Source organism: Acyrthosiphon pisum, chromosome A1 (genome assembly GCF_005508785.2).
Source record: "Acyrthosiphon pisum isolate AL4f chromosome A1, pea_aphid_22Mar2018_4r6ur, whole genome shotgun sequence".
Lineage (NCBI taxonomy): Eukaryota > Metazoa > Arthropoda > Insecta > Hemiptera > Aphididae > Acyrthosiphon > Acyrthosiphon pisum.
The window spans coordinates 23,061,672-23,077,112 of record NC_042494.1 but is presented as its reverse complement, the minus strand read 5'-3'; the positions used below and the strand labels follow the sequence as shown (position 1 = coordinate 23,077,112).

Below are 15,441 nucleotides of genomic sequence, written 5' to 3'. Positions count from 1 at the left end.
TAGATATTAACCACTGTCATTACGCATTACTGTGGATGTTTATGAATCAACTTGAATTAATTTAAATAAACTTTAACGTACGAAAACACAACGACCTTCGATCGCCCTTCCACCTTTCCATCAACCTGGACGTTCCATTACGGAGTGCCTCAAGACAATAAATTACCTAATAACTAAAAGTTATTCAAAGTCTCATAATTAGCGTTGTTATTGTTATGAAATCAAATTTATTATAATTTATCCGACAAATCCAACTTACAGTCTAACAATGGTATGAGTTGTTTGAATACTTTCTGCATATTATCTCTGTGTGGTCGGTCAAAGATAAGGCGATTAAAAATATACAGTCGCATCGGGTTAGAAGCATGCAACAATTAGGTCAAATCGCACGAAACGTACACGACTTGAATAATATAATAATATATAGGCAACTATTATACTAGCCAAATCTACTTATCTATAAATCATAAATAATACTATAGTCAAGCATAATACGTTTAGTTGTAAAACGTATACGTGAAATCGAATAAATCATTTTTTTTTTTTTTTACAAATGGATAGTCTTGCAAGAATATTAGACACGATATTTATCACGAAACGCGCGACATGCGAGAAAAACTGTTTTTTAATTTGATGAATTATCGTGTGTAAAATTACTTGTGAGAAATTCTATGCGTGTGGAATTGTAATCCCGGAGTGATTATTAAAACAATTTTTTATTATTATTTCATACGTCTCGGGGCTTCACGAGTTCACTTTTAGTTAATATAATATTATATAAACACGAAAATGAAAAGAACCGTTTATTACATTCAATCCTCTATTACAAATTTCAAACAATCTGTTTATGTGCATTTTACCACTGTTACGATTATTCGTTAACTGTATTCGTGTAAACGAATTAGTCTATACGGGTTTGTGTCGCTCGTTACATCAAATATCGGATAATACGATATAGAAAGTAGAAATAGGGCAATGCACAAATATAATGGTTAAGTTGGATTTTTTTTATCCATAAACTCTAGACTATAAAAATATATGATTGTATTATATTATCGTCCATAAACATTGAAATGCTTGATATTATATTATATATTGCTTTTCTCTATTAATTTAAAATGTTTTACTACACAAAAGAGCATCATGTGCATAGGAAATAACGATGTTTCAAAGTGCAAATACACACAATAACGATGTTTTTTTGTACATTATACATTTATTAACTAAATTAAATTAAATATATTTACAACCCCACTGAAAATTGACAGACGGCGACATAACGTGACTATCCCACCGAGTTTTGACTTGGATTTAACACACAACATACCTACTACTGACCTACATAGTACATTAATATACACGTTATAATATTATATGTCAAATACACTAAACGACGATAATACTTCATAGGTATTTTATATTATTCTAAAATTGGTCATTCGTCATCCGCCACATTACGTGACTATTTCACAGAAGTCTTAGGTGGATTTTACCGCGGGTAACTGCAGTGCACACGTAATAAAATATTTTAATGGGGAAGTAGGTACAATAATATTTATAAATTACGCCAATAACGGTGGTCGTACAAGACGATGTACTCTGACGTGGCTCTTAATCCTCGGGTGACCAGTTAAGTTGGACTGGTATTGACGACGATCGCAAAAATATACGTGTGAGACTCGTTACGACAAATTTCGTTGCTCATACCAGACAATTGATACGCACCGCCGGACGACGACAAAACGGTCAGATCGAAAATCTAACGACTACGAAGAAGATGAAAAAACCGGAAAATACTGCGTTGGGTGGTGTTTTCGTGAAAATAATGGTACGGTTACCCGTTTGTAATATTAAGTAAGTATACCGAACGCAATGTGTAGTACGGTCACTGAATTATTATAACGTGGTTGAGTTGACAGCCGAGCCGATCACAGGTAGTTACGTTTACGTAATTGGTTTACGTTTCTCGCGAGTGAGTAATATTAATAAGTTCAAAGTTGGTTAGGTTATAGAAAACGGTGATGGCCAACAATTGAAATATGGCCAAAACCGCACGAGACCTACTCTTACATTCGATGTCAAAGCGATATAAATCTAAATATCGATATTTAATATTAAATTGTTGATTTAATTTGAATGTCTCTACTCTCTATATGAGTAAACGCGTTTTCTCCACGTCTACATTTCCTCCCGATTCTCAACCGTTTTCGATCAAATCGCTTTTCGTAGTCGTTCACGATGAAATTTCTGCGATACGGTTTCTGTTTTCGTATATTTGATAAGATTATCGTTTTCTGACGAATCACGTGTCACGCCTTTTCAAAGGATTACGATCCGAGGGTGCGCTTCAAATTAAGACGCACATTAGTCACTTATGTTTATTACTCAAGGGTCCCTCGTACACTTAGGACGTATTTACGACCGTTATTGAGAATTGATTTTAGTTGCACATTATGTAAAGTATAATATATACCTAGAGGTTTTGTAAAATCCAAATAAGAAACCACAATTTTAATGATCATAGGTATTACAAAGAAAATCTAAAGATGTTTCAATGTTTGAATTACTGAATTATAATTTTTACTAGTAGGTACATATATTTATATTTATTCCTTCAGTAAAGTACAAGGAAATTCTGCTTGAAAATTAGTATCAAAAACATACCAACACCAAACAAATACTTACTACTTTAAAAACAATACAGAAATGGGTACCTCAAGTATAACAATTTCGACTGTAAATTTAATACACTACAATACCTTGAAAATTCAACATAAATTACAAAAATGAATTAAAAAATAAAAGTTGATAAATTATAAAAAGTATCTAGTTTTATTTTTGTATTTATTTTTGCATAGAAAAGAAAAAACTGTTTTTATCATAACTAATTTAATTAGCTTACAAAAGTGTATAAGATTGATGGCAATTATAAAAAATATCAACAAAAAAAAAGGTAAAAAATGTACCTGAAATATCAAAAATACAACAGAAAAACTTTAAAGTTGAACTTGTTGGTACATTATTCCAGCCAAAAACTAAAAAGAGTGGATCCTCCTACAAATAGTAACGTGTGTTATTCTTATGCCTACCAATAATAGTTTTGATGTTTTTAGTCAACGTCAATAGTTAATTAAGTACAGTTAATCAAGTTCGCTGAACTAAAAATGTTTTTTATGATAATCATAAAATATTATTAGATACATTTTTTTTTTAAAATTATTATTATTCTATAATTATTCCAAATGAAACACATACAAGTATTGTTAAGTAGGTTATGTTCAAGATCAAAATATTAATCTCTAACGTAAAAACGAGAATTACAATAATTATGAGTCATTAAAAAACAATTTGTAGTAAATTTAGTAAGGAAAAAAAACAAAAATATAATAGATTATGTTAATGTTCATATTATGTTGAATAGAATTAATATTTGGGTACATATTAGAAACAAAGATAGTATTTATTTGTTCACAATAGTATTTAAATGTACTTAAAGCTAAGTTCCCAATATCATAGTTATCGATTTTGGTAAAAGTTTTAGATATGGTACCTAACATAATTTTATATTTTTATATGTGAATCGCAAGTGTAATATTTCAAATATATATATGTATGTTACAGGCAAGGTGAGGTAGTTGGGCATTGTGCACAGTGCCCAATTTTAGTAGTTAAAGTGAAAATAAAACACATTGCTCGGACATTTTGTACAATGACCAAATCTTGAAGGGCAATGTATGCTACCATGTTTAAAACAATACAATTAAATAAATGTAATACAATATAATAATAAATATTATATTAATTAATTAATTATTATTTATTAGATGCATATTAGTATATATAGTAGGTAATTTAAATTTGTTTTTTTAGTTTAATAATATTAAAAAGTAGTTATATTAATTTATTTGAGCATGGGTTGCTACTGTGGCACTTAGAGTTACACAGTATACCCAGACATTGTTATAGAATGACCGGTCATAGTAAACAATTATTATTAACTGATAACTTTACCCGAAACTGATGGACACTGTGCACAATGCTCGACTACCCCACTTTGTCCGTAACATATATATTCGTTGCAGTTGTTTGCTTATGAACATTGAGTTCCTATAGCTGGGTTCACAGTTCGATTAATCTTTGTTTTCTAAGTCCTTCTTCTGATATAATTTAAATCAAATTATAATTAATTTGAAAAATAATAAGCCTACCGTAACTCAAATGTATGTGTAACACCACCAATTATCACCATATTTAATATTATCAAATTCTTAAACCTCATTTGGACAGAATACAGATTAAGTACAATTACAATTTAGATATAGATTTGAAACCCCGAATAATGATTAACTAGTTAAATTTTAACAAAATATTAAAGCTTGTTGATTTGAAATGGAAATTATTATATAAACATGCAATGTATAATAATTAATAAACATATAGGTACATGCCAGGTATATAAGACATTTCACACATAAAGTTAAATATTCATCAAATAGTGGATACATTTGTGTTTTTTTTTTAAGAATACTGAAAGTAACAGATAACAGAATCGGTTATTAGGTACTCGAATACTGTTACAACATAAGTCTGGAGATATTGCTTTACTAAAGGTATAATTTAATTGAATAAAAAAAACCTATTTATTTTTTTTATTAAAAAATTAAAAAATTGGTTACAAAAATGATAAATTTATACGTAATTAATATTTATGATAATTTTATGGAATACTAGTATATTTAGAGATTAGAAATACTAAGGAATTAAAAGTCTCTCCCTCCACCATCGAATAATGACCACAACATGAAATTCAAATTTTATTTAAGTTCACTACGCACGGAACGCTCAAAAAAGCATTGTACCTTTTAACATTTTTAGCCACTTCAAGCTTTGAACATAACAATATCATAGTATATTATATGTATGACGATTTGATTTATGTTATGACGTAAACAATTTGGAATTGTTTATAGAAAAAAAACTAATGGGGCCGTGCACTGCGTACACTCAAAGTATGCTTAACATTCAAGTGTAAACTTGTCACTACTATACTCATACTTTAGTCACATGTACAGCTATTAAAATAAATTTCTAGCGAGTACTTGAAATTGTTATCATAGAATACTGTATAGTGTATTATAACGTATACGTGTATATAATAATATTATAATAATAAAATATGCTAATTTCAGTTAGTAATCCAACCGAGGTCTCATTAATTTCTCCTCTAAAAATAGTATACTATGCAAAGCACATTTTTTTTTTTTTTACGTGATTTACATATAATTTCGTAACGTGACAAAAGCCTGTAGTCTGGAAGTTGTAACACAAATAGGTTAGGTGAAACGAGTAGGTACGTGTGAAATTTATAGAAATATAACATAATTACAATATATTATAAGAACGCTCGTAAAGCCGAAATTAGATTTTGTTCCGTGATAACTTGCTGTTATTAGTTCATTAAACACAATAATAATAATAATAATGTATACATAGTTGAATCACGTTGCTGTAATATTACTATCAACGTACTATTCTAAAAACACAAAATGTCTGCATGATATTTAATCCTCATCACACCGTTGTGAAAATATGATCGGTGAAATGAATTATTGAATATTTTTGCACTAAATCGTATATTTTATAGAGAGTGCTTTGTACCACGAGTACTCTTATAATGCCGTCGCCTTTAATGGTCATTTTTACGTCTAGAAATAATATTGTTAGAAAAGTCCCCTTTCGAGAAGAATAACTCGATGTCGGATTACTGAGAATTTGGATTCATTAAAAAAAATTATAGGAAGCTTGTGTACATTGAGTTTGTTTTGTCTACTTCACTTTCGTGGACAGACCATCCGTCGTATCAATGAACATGAATAACTTATTGATACTTCTGATGAAAATCGTAAAAACGCCAAACGGTACTTCGCATTGCATTTGATAAGAAAGTTACAACACGTCTTACACCGAACAAATTATGACTGATGGTCACTGATGTAGTAAAACAAAATATATCTGCTTGTATATATATATATATATATATATATTGTATAAAAGCCAGGACTATAATATTATTATACTAACATAATATTATTATTGCATAGTACCTATCTTTATTTTTTGTTTTATTTCAGAAGTATAACATCATTTTTATCTTTAACTCATTATGGAGGTCGACAAATAAAATATCCAAACAATTTGTTTAAAGATTTCATGTTGACCCTTAAAAATACTCCGGCACAAGGTATAAAACTTTCCAGGGGCTTTTAGGAAATTGGCTTTTGGTTTCGTCTACGTACCCACTACGTGTTTTACTCTGCTCGCCATTTCTGTTTGGACACGAACAATTACCAAAACAAATAAAAACGCAGCTGTATACAAACCAGAGTACATGTTTATCGTTTTATTGAAATTCCGTAAACTACTTTATGGTTAAATCTACTCAATTAACGTAAATTCTACAAAATATTTTTCAATATAGGTATAACCTATTTTTTTTTTTAATCACCGGCACAGCGACTGATCATTAAACTATTCACATGCTACCTACTTGTAAAATCGTATCGATCCGTAGACAGTAATTATATTTATTTACACGGATATTCTATGTTATACTCACATCAGACGTACCTACCAATCTTGTCATGTTATTATTAATCACGTATCTAATCACATTCGTGTTTATAAACCTGACTTTTTCCCGATTATATTTTCATCGACTATATACGATAATACCTATGCCCAGCACACGTCGTTATGTTACCAACCACGACCCCCGTTATGACCATAAAAATGTTGCCGTATAGTTTTTAATAATGGTTGACATCGAAAAACGCATTTTTTTCCACAATTACGTCGTATAAAATTTCGGTAAAAATTAAATGTCAAAAAGTTAAAACGATTCCGGCTGGGTATACACGCACGAACACTGTAGTATACCTGTATCAAATACGTACCGTAAATCATATATATATATTTTTTTTATTTTATGTTAGTACGCCAAACGCATTGTATCCCTAACCGTTTTCGTTTTCCGAATCACACAGTACCTATATAATAATAATAATAATAATATGTTACGCACGACGACTTGTTCAAAAAATATGACCACGGCATAGCTTTATTATATTGGTACCTATAGTAATGATTTACCATTGGTAATAATTCAGTTACCCAGACTTCGAACACAGAATAATATTAGTATTGTTATATTAGAACAACTACTGATTCCAATGAAAATGAAAAAAAAATACGAAGAAGATTAATACTATACATCGACCGCTGCCATTATATATTGTTTACTAACCGAGCGGGACGTACGAAAATTGTTTTTAAATTATATGTTCGAAAACGGTGTACTGCGATATTATCACTGTAAATATACCATAGGTATACCGGATGGGTTCTAAAATAATTTAAATTATACGATTAATAGTACCTATAAATTACACTGTCTATAGTACAGTAAAAACCATTGTTTTCAATAACCTAGAGAATGAGTTTTTTTTCAAATAACGTGCATTACAGTTGACTCACACTTAGATGTGTAGCTACTTTTATGAATTAATTGCTTTTAATGTTAGAATTGTGCAACTTGTGAATCCGCTATAGGAATGCGTAACTAGGAATAAGTTGTAGAAAATAGGGTATATTCAGTTTTAAATTTTATAAAATTATACACATTGATATTTTCGTTTAATAATATATTAAGATAAATTCTGTGCCTTGGTCCTTAGATATATTATATTCTCAAATGCACACAATACAATACAAAATCCTTAATATATTATATCATGTCACGCATATTTTGTGCACAGAACAAATAAATATAGTAAAACATGTATAAAACATTTATATACGTAAAACAAATTATATTTATTCTACCCTAACTCTGCTACCACATTTTTTAATTCAAATTCACCGATTAATCGCATGTTACAATTAGCAAATAAATATAAACTTGGCTCTTTTGTAAAATATAGTCTTTAATCTTTATACATTTAAAAAATAGTCTTAAGTTAAATGTTTAGTGTTCAGTTGTATGAAGAGTAATTATTTATCTATATTGATTGTAAATAGTGTATGGTCTATTGTATATTATAGATTATAATATATAATTGTAATTGGACTTGGGTCCGTATGTAATATAAAATTAAAATAAATATACCAAATTATTTGTTTATACAAAAATACATTTATATTTTCAAATTCTAATAATTTAAAATATTTATTAATCTATAAACTTTTTACACAGTGGTTTATTGTTTGTATAATCATGATTATAATATGGCTAATGACATTATTATTATTATTATTTATTATATAAAATCACGAAGTACTATTGCTTATTATTTAATTTTAGAGGTTTTTTTTTTAGTGGTTCTATGTTATTGGTTGTTATTGATCGACAGCCGTATGATGTGTATAGTCTATCAGGTTTATAGTAATTAATATTATAATGTAATGACTAAACAAAATATTTACCTATATGTCTGTGTATAATATTTGGAATTAAAAATAATAACATTTTGTACATTTTCAAAGTTATACATTTTGCCGATGAGTGTGTGGATATTCATAATTACGATTACAAAATCTCTTGGGGTCTATGATCTATGCTTATCACTTCCCACATTCATTATTATACTACTATTATAAAATATTACAATATCTTGACATAAAATCGAGTATATAGCTCGTAAGGATCAAATACTGAAAATTCTATTTTAATAAAATGTAAGTAGGTATTTTACATCATTTGTCCTGGAAATTTATAAAATCACTTGTAAATATTTTCGTACTTGATTATCTAGTAAAGTCAAGCAGTCTATCTACCAATGAATTTTGGACATACGTATGAACAACGAAATTAATTGAAATTAATGATCGGATGATATTGATTTATTACATAAATGTATAATTTATACATACAAATTTAATTTTTGTTATTTAAAAATTGTAATAATATTATAATTGTTCAGAAAACCTGCTATCCAAAAGGCTGGAGGGAGGGTATCGATCTTCTAATTTTTAATTAATTACTTGATATTGATTGCATAAATATTGTAACAATGTAAAATGTAAACTTATTGTTAGAACTACATATCCAACACAAGTGTACCTTAAAGGAAGTGCTCAAAAAATATAGATTGTACTATGTTGACCCGTATACCTGTAATATGTTTTGTAATAAATAAATTAAACTAAATTAAAAAATAATAATAATAATTAATACAATTACAATACATATTATTATCACAAGCTCTTTTGATAAAACTTATGCAATAATTGTAACTTGAACACATATATTTCATAGTCCGATACCCATTTACTAAAATTTAGTAGGCAATTAACTACGAAAAACTGAGTTAAACTTTTTTTTTTATATATAAAAAAAATGCATTTTGCATAAAGTTACTATATTGATCACACTAACTGACATTTTGAATATACAATAAATATATTGTACATTTTGAATGTAAAATAAACATATTGTAATTTAAACTAACTACTGTCTCAGTCGTAGATGATAATTTTAATTTCCGAAATATTGTATTATCGTATTCATATCATAGTATAATATTGTTGTCTATATTATACCAGAAACTAGTGACAATTAGATTCTAAAGTTATCATATCCATTGAAATGCTATAATATGACATAACTTTGGTGTTAAAAATTCAAGCTCAATCTATGCGCATAAATCAAACACTAGTCCATCAATGTACGCGTCCAATGATATAAACGTGTACAATAGTTACAGCACATTATATTATTATATAGGCGAGTATTTCTCTTTGATCCAATCACCAATATATATATTATCCAGTTCCAGAGTTCATATTGAAACTGAATACGCCTACGCTCGGTCAGTTCACACGATAGTTACTTGCGAAATATTGTTATACCACAGTTGTTATTTAAATTAACGTATGAGTTATGGCGGGCTTTTGATTTATCGTCCGATCCGACATCCTCTCCTCAGAGCAACAATAAATTCCGACAGTGTCGACGATAATAATAATAATAATTGTATTATTATTTTCCGAAATCGTCGGTGCAGCGTGAAAACTGGATTTGTCGTGTTTGTCGCAGAGGTAGGCGCGTAAAACGAGAGCGAGATTCGATTTCAGCCGTATAGTCGTATTTCATTCGATTGTCGGCCACGTCCGTTATAATTATTATACAAAATGCACGAAAATTTGATCAAAAATTATGATCTGCGCACCTATTATCAATAATATTATATCGATGGAATATCGTGACATTGTATTCTACGCATGACGATAGTATATAATATTTCGTATCGATACTGAAGATTTCTGTTTGTTTTCGTACAGGTGCGACCAGCGTGTCCGTTGGGATGTGACGCCGGGTGGACGAGAGCATCGTGCGCGTGATTAGCTGGGTAGCTGGGTGTGCTATGCTAGCCGCCCGCAACGTTCTGCTCCTGTTGGTGGCCGGTTCCTTTATCGCCTCGACGGTCCTCGCGCTACCGCAAGACAGAGGTAGGTGCATATTATTATAATAACATCAACAACAGTAATAGATAATAGTAACAATATACTGATGTCGTGACGATGTGATGTTAATACAGTCAGGGTGATCCGTTTGAATAATAATTATTATTATTAGAGCAATAATTATTGCTCTAAACAATATATAAGTACTGATTTCTCGAATCAATTTTTTACTAAAAAAAAAAAATGATTACCTATATTATATTATAATTATTATCATTGAAATTTTAAAACGTCACATTTTTCTTAATGAAATATACAATATTTTTCGAAAAAAGTGTTTTCTTAGGATAGAATTTAAAAAAAAAAACATAATAACATGTAGCAATTTCGATTATTTTTAATCACGAATTTAAGAAATGAATTGGTGCATTTACTAAACAAAATTAAAATTAGTCATTGTCTTTTATAATAATAAATTATTCTCAACAAAACTACCTGCATTTAATACTTCACATTCAACATACAAAAAAATTGGAAGTTACTCTGCTGTAAAATTAATTGATTGTCTTGACATTTGCATTGTGCACCTATAGAAAATTATGATAATTTTAGTTACAGTTAAATTGTTCAAGTTTCTAAAACTAATATTTTTTGAATTACAAAAAATCAATATAATAACATTTTCCAAAGAAAATATCATGATTAAGAAAAAAAATTGTATCAACACATATTGACACAAACTATTAAAATCAAATTATTTCAACTTACTATTGAGAAGAACCTAAATATTAAAATAAAAAATAAAGGTAATAATATACGCCATACGGTTATTCATTTTTAAATTTAAACAAAAAAAAACAAAATTAATTTAAACGCCAGTTTTCGGTAATTATTAAGCTTTTCTTGATTATCTTGAAATTAACAATAGAAGAAAAAACATCCAGTTATCCACCCCAAACTACCTTCAAAGTTAAAGATGAAAAGCATTTCTTCTGCTGCAAGTCTTGATTACGGAAACAAATAAATATTAAATTAAAAATACACAAATAATGCATCATACACCTATCATACTTCCACTCAAAATCTAATATTACATACAATTAATTAAAGTTATGTAGTAGTTGTAGATAATTAAAAATTAATAAATATTAATAATAGTATAAAAACATAAAATATGATTTATCGGTTAAAAAAAAACGAAACCAATTGAATACCTTATAATTAAATAATATAAATTTTATATGAAATAAAATAAGCATACTAAACTTGTTTGTTATTGTGCAGTACATACAAGTATATAAGTAGATTATTAAACTACTGACCGTATAAAACACCATTTTAACGGAATGAAAATAATACATTGGTATTTAAAATCCTGAAATCATATTCATATCCCTACTGTTATTACAGCGGTCATTTAAAAAAAAAAAAACGAGGTCAACTTTTATATATTATATTCGGTTTTTGCTGTAGTTTATAATTAACCTTCTATGACGAGTAATTGGCATTTAATATTTGCCACTTCCGATTCACCATTTCCACATTTCAAACATTAAATAATCAATACAGAGAAAGGAAATGCAATACGTAGGTATTTTCCGAAAAACAAATGTAGGAATTGTAGTTATTAAAAATATATTTGATTAAATATCAACATAGTATTAAGTTAACAAGTAATCGGATAATCTAGTTATCCTATTTCTCGTGTGAAATACCGAACGAGTCGCTAGCTATTAATAACTAATATAAGTTCACGATACTTCTGATTTTGTTTATTAATAATGAACGATTTGGCCAATAATCTACTATACGCACGCCTGTATCAATATTGCATATACAAGGCGCCGGCACAGAGTCTAACAATAATTGAACAATGAAACAAATGTTGTTAATTATATTATTGTTTTTGTTATTATCTTTTATAATCATTATCTTGTGAAAATAATACTATAGTCAATCGTAGATAATGAAACTGTCGATGTTCGGCTCGAATTATCATTGTGAGGATTAGTCATCGGTGCGTAAGACATGGACTAAGATACAATGGACTGGCATCCAAGCAATTTCAGTGGTCCACAAAATATGTCTTGTGTTATCACGTGTTGTATGACCTTTACTTGTACCAGCTGTTTTTAGTTTAAAACCACGGACTAGAAAATAATATGTTATATCTCATCTTTAGTTCAAAATTCAACCACCATTCACGCAGTAACAGCTAAGGTAGGTACCATAACACATGGCATTTGCCAGACATTTCTGAGTCCTACTCTCTACCCCCCCCCCCCTTACCTAGACGATTCCAGTTCGTGGTGTAAGAATATATTATTATTATCAACCTGTTTATCACGTTTTGAGAATCAATACGTTATTATAAAATTTATATTATTATGATTGTTGATTTTATTATCACGCTTCAGGATCGAATTTTTTTCCCGTTTCGGTGACTGAATCCCAATCTGACTGATCACGTCCACAGAAACGTTTACCGTAATGGCAAGACCGCTTTAACGGTTTTTTTGGCCAATGTACTGTACAAAAACATTGTTTAACTACGACAACATCGAAAAGTACAAACGATATAATTTTGCCATTCGATATACGCTGATGACACGACACACAGCGTTAACAATTAAGCCTAGAGAAGACGTCACGTGTAATGATAAAATATATAGGTACGATAGAATTATTAAATATTTTCGTGACTGTTAAAGACTCGCGACGAGTTGAAAATCTGTTTTTGGACGCGTTGCTTTTAGTTGTCGCTAACTCGACCGAGTTTCGCGCGGTCTAATATAACAACTAATGGAAACGCGATTGATATTTTTTTTATTAAATGGACGTTACACTATAATATTATATTCGCGTACTTTCCCCTCACCGGAGACGTATAAATGATAGCGGTTGTCGTTATTATTGATCGTCGTTAATAATTAGGTAGGTAGATTAAACGCTAACGAATCGACGGTGCGTATTATATGTTATTATTACTACTATTGTTTCAATTATAGCCCTGCTCTATATACGCGAGTAGTAACTATAGTAATAAGTACTAACATAATCCCTCCGTACGTCTTCTGAGGACGGAAACGACCGTTTTAATTTATCGAAGAGCCGTCGTCTGACGGATAATATTAACGATGCCAATACCAGTTATTGTTGTTCCGGACGCTTTCTGCGATAACTATTATTAAACCCATACAGAAACCTTCCCGACCACGACGTACAATATTTAAACTACATGTTATATAACACACACACACATTTGCGCATTTTATGTGTGAAACTCTGCCGAAAGAACCGCAACCACCTCGTCCCAATACACTCACGAATATACAATTTATTATTACAATGTACACACGCATTGTGTGTATGATAATAACAACAATAATATAAATTATAGTATAATATCCGTTTCGACGTACAGCCCGTGGGATTACTCGTCACTGTCAATCGTGGAAAACGATGATGGCATTGATCCAAAATTAAAACAACTGTTGTTCCGATGACGTTTTCATCTCACGACGGCTTGCGGTGTTCGCCGGGGTAAATAATCATAATATTATGTTACTTAATAATATGATAATAATAACTAGTACCTATCGTCATTGGGGTTAACCGCCGAATAATAATAAATATATTATAATATTCCATTTTTTTTGATAAAAACATATCTTTAAAACACCGATCGTTTATCACACCCGAATATATTATGGTCCCGCGACTGATTGGAAAACAAAATCTGGTGGCAGAACACCCAACACGTTCACGCCTATAAATCATCCGACGAATCTATAGTTTACGATAACCCCTAGATGCAATTTCTGTTTCTCGAACAGATGCAAACGCAATAATAGCGCACTCGGTGTGCGCGTGTAGTCTCTGTTGATTTATAGCGTTCACCCCTTAGTCGAACAAAAAAAAAAAAAAGAAACACTGTCAAACGACGGACGACCGCAACCAATCGGATTTTCCGATAAATATTCGAAGAAACAAAAAATAGTATCTCGGCAGTTTCCCAAATATACGTTTTGAATTTTAACGATCAAGTAATATATTTCGATTTTCGCAAACGTATGCGCTGTAAAAATCAGAAAATACCGTTGGTGTCGTCATTTCGATACGACCAAGCGCAACTACGACAGCTAGCATTCAATAGGGAATGGTATTATATAAACGTTGGTATAAAAATGAAATGTATTATTATTTAAGCACCGCATGAGAGTTAAAATCGTATGATTATAATATATGCAGTGGATAATATTTTATATCATTTATATGATATGCAGTGTGACTAAAGTGGAATGCGTTATTGATTCCATTGCATAAAATGAGGTCACCTTTGTGCAATTATACACACGTCACGATTTTTATGGTGGCGTGCGTAGAAGACATCAAACTTAAATATTTCCCTCGAAACGTGAATCATGCGGATTGGCCGATAAACTATATGCTTATATAGGTGAGGTAATGAAGAACTCGTTACAGTAGAAAAAAATACTTTGCTGGAAAGTTTGTGTCCATCGTAAACCCGTAAACTACGGTAAAAATATCATTCTGAAAAGTTCAACACGACATATTATCATCGTTGGAACAAAAAGAAAACAGGATTAAAGATTGCATAGAGTGTAAACTAATATATTATTGTTATTATTATAGAATTCCGTTAGCCGTAAAATGATTCAAATTGACTATATGAGACTGTCATTATATATAATAATTAATTAAAATAATGTCGTTACCATGATTCATTATTTTACTCAACGTAAAACACTTCACGACGCCACGCCACGCTTATGATTTTATATATAATATTTCATTCACGTAGGCCCTTGTCTTTTCCTTAACATATCATAAAATATTTAATTTTAATTTACTATGGTACGGGACAAGTAAAGAAATAGTACATTCTGGACTACTAAAATCTATAACGAACGTAAATATTGTACATCACTGGCTATATTTTAGAATAGAAAAGATGAT

The 15,441-nt window shown here is 29.8% G+C and overlaps 1 protein-coding gene across 3 annotated transcripts in view; it reads left to right on the top strand.

Annotated features, from left to right (window-relative positions):
• LOC100166209 overlaps positions 1–15,441 on the top strand; it is an 80,963-nt gene that overhangs the window by 15,826 nt on the left and 49,696 nt on the right. For all 3 annotated transcript variants that reach the window (XM_016809007.2, XM_008190651.3, XM_001942492.5), the window contains one exon: positions 10,339–10,506. In XM_016809007.2, the coding sequence (XP_016664496.1) occupies positions 10,422–10,506 (85 nt within the window). In that variant the 5' untranslated portion in view covers positions 10,339–10,421. The remainder of the gene's footprint in view (positions 1–10,338; positions 10,507–15,441) is intronic.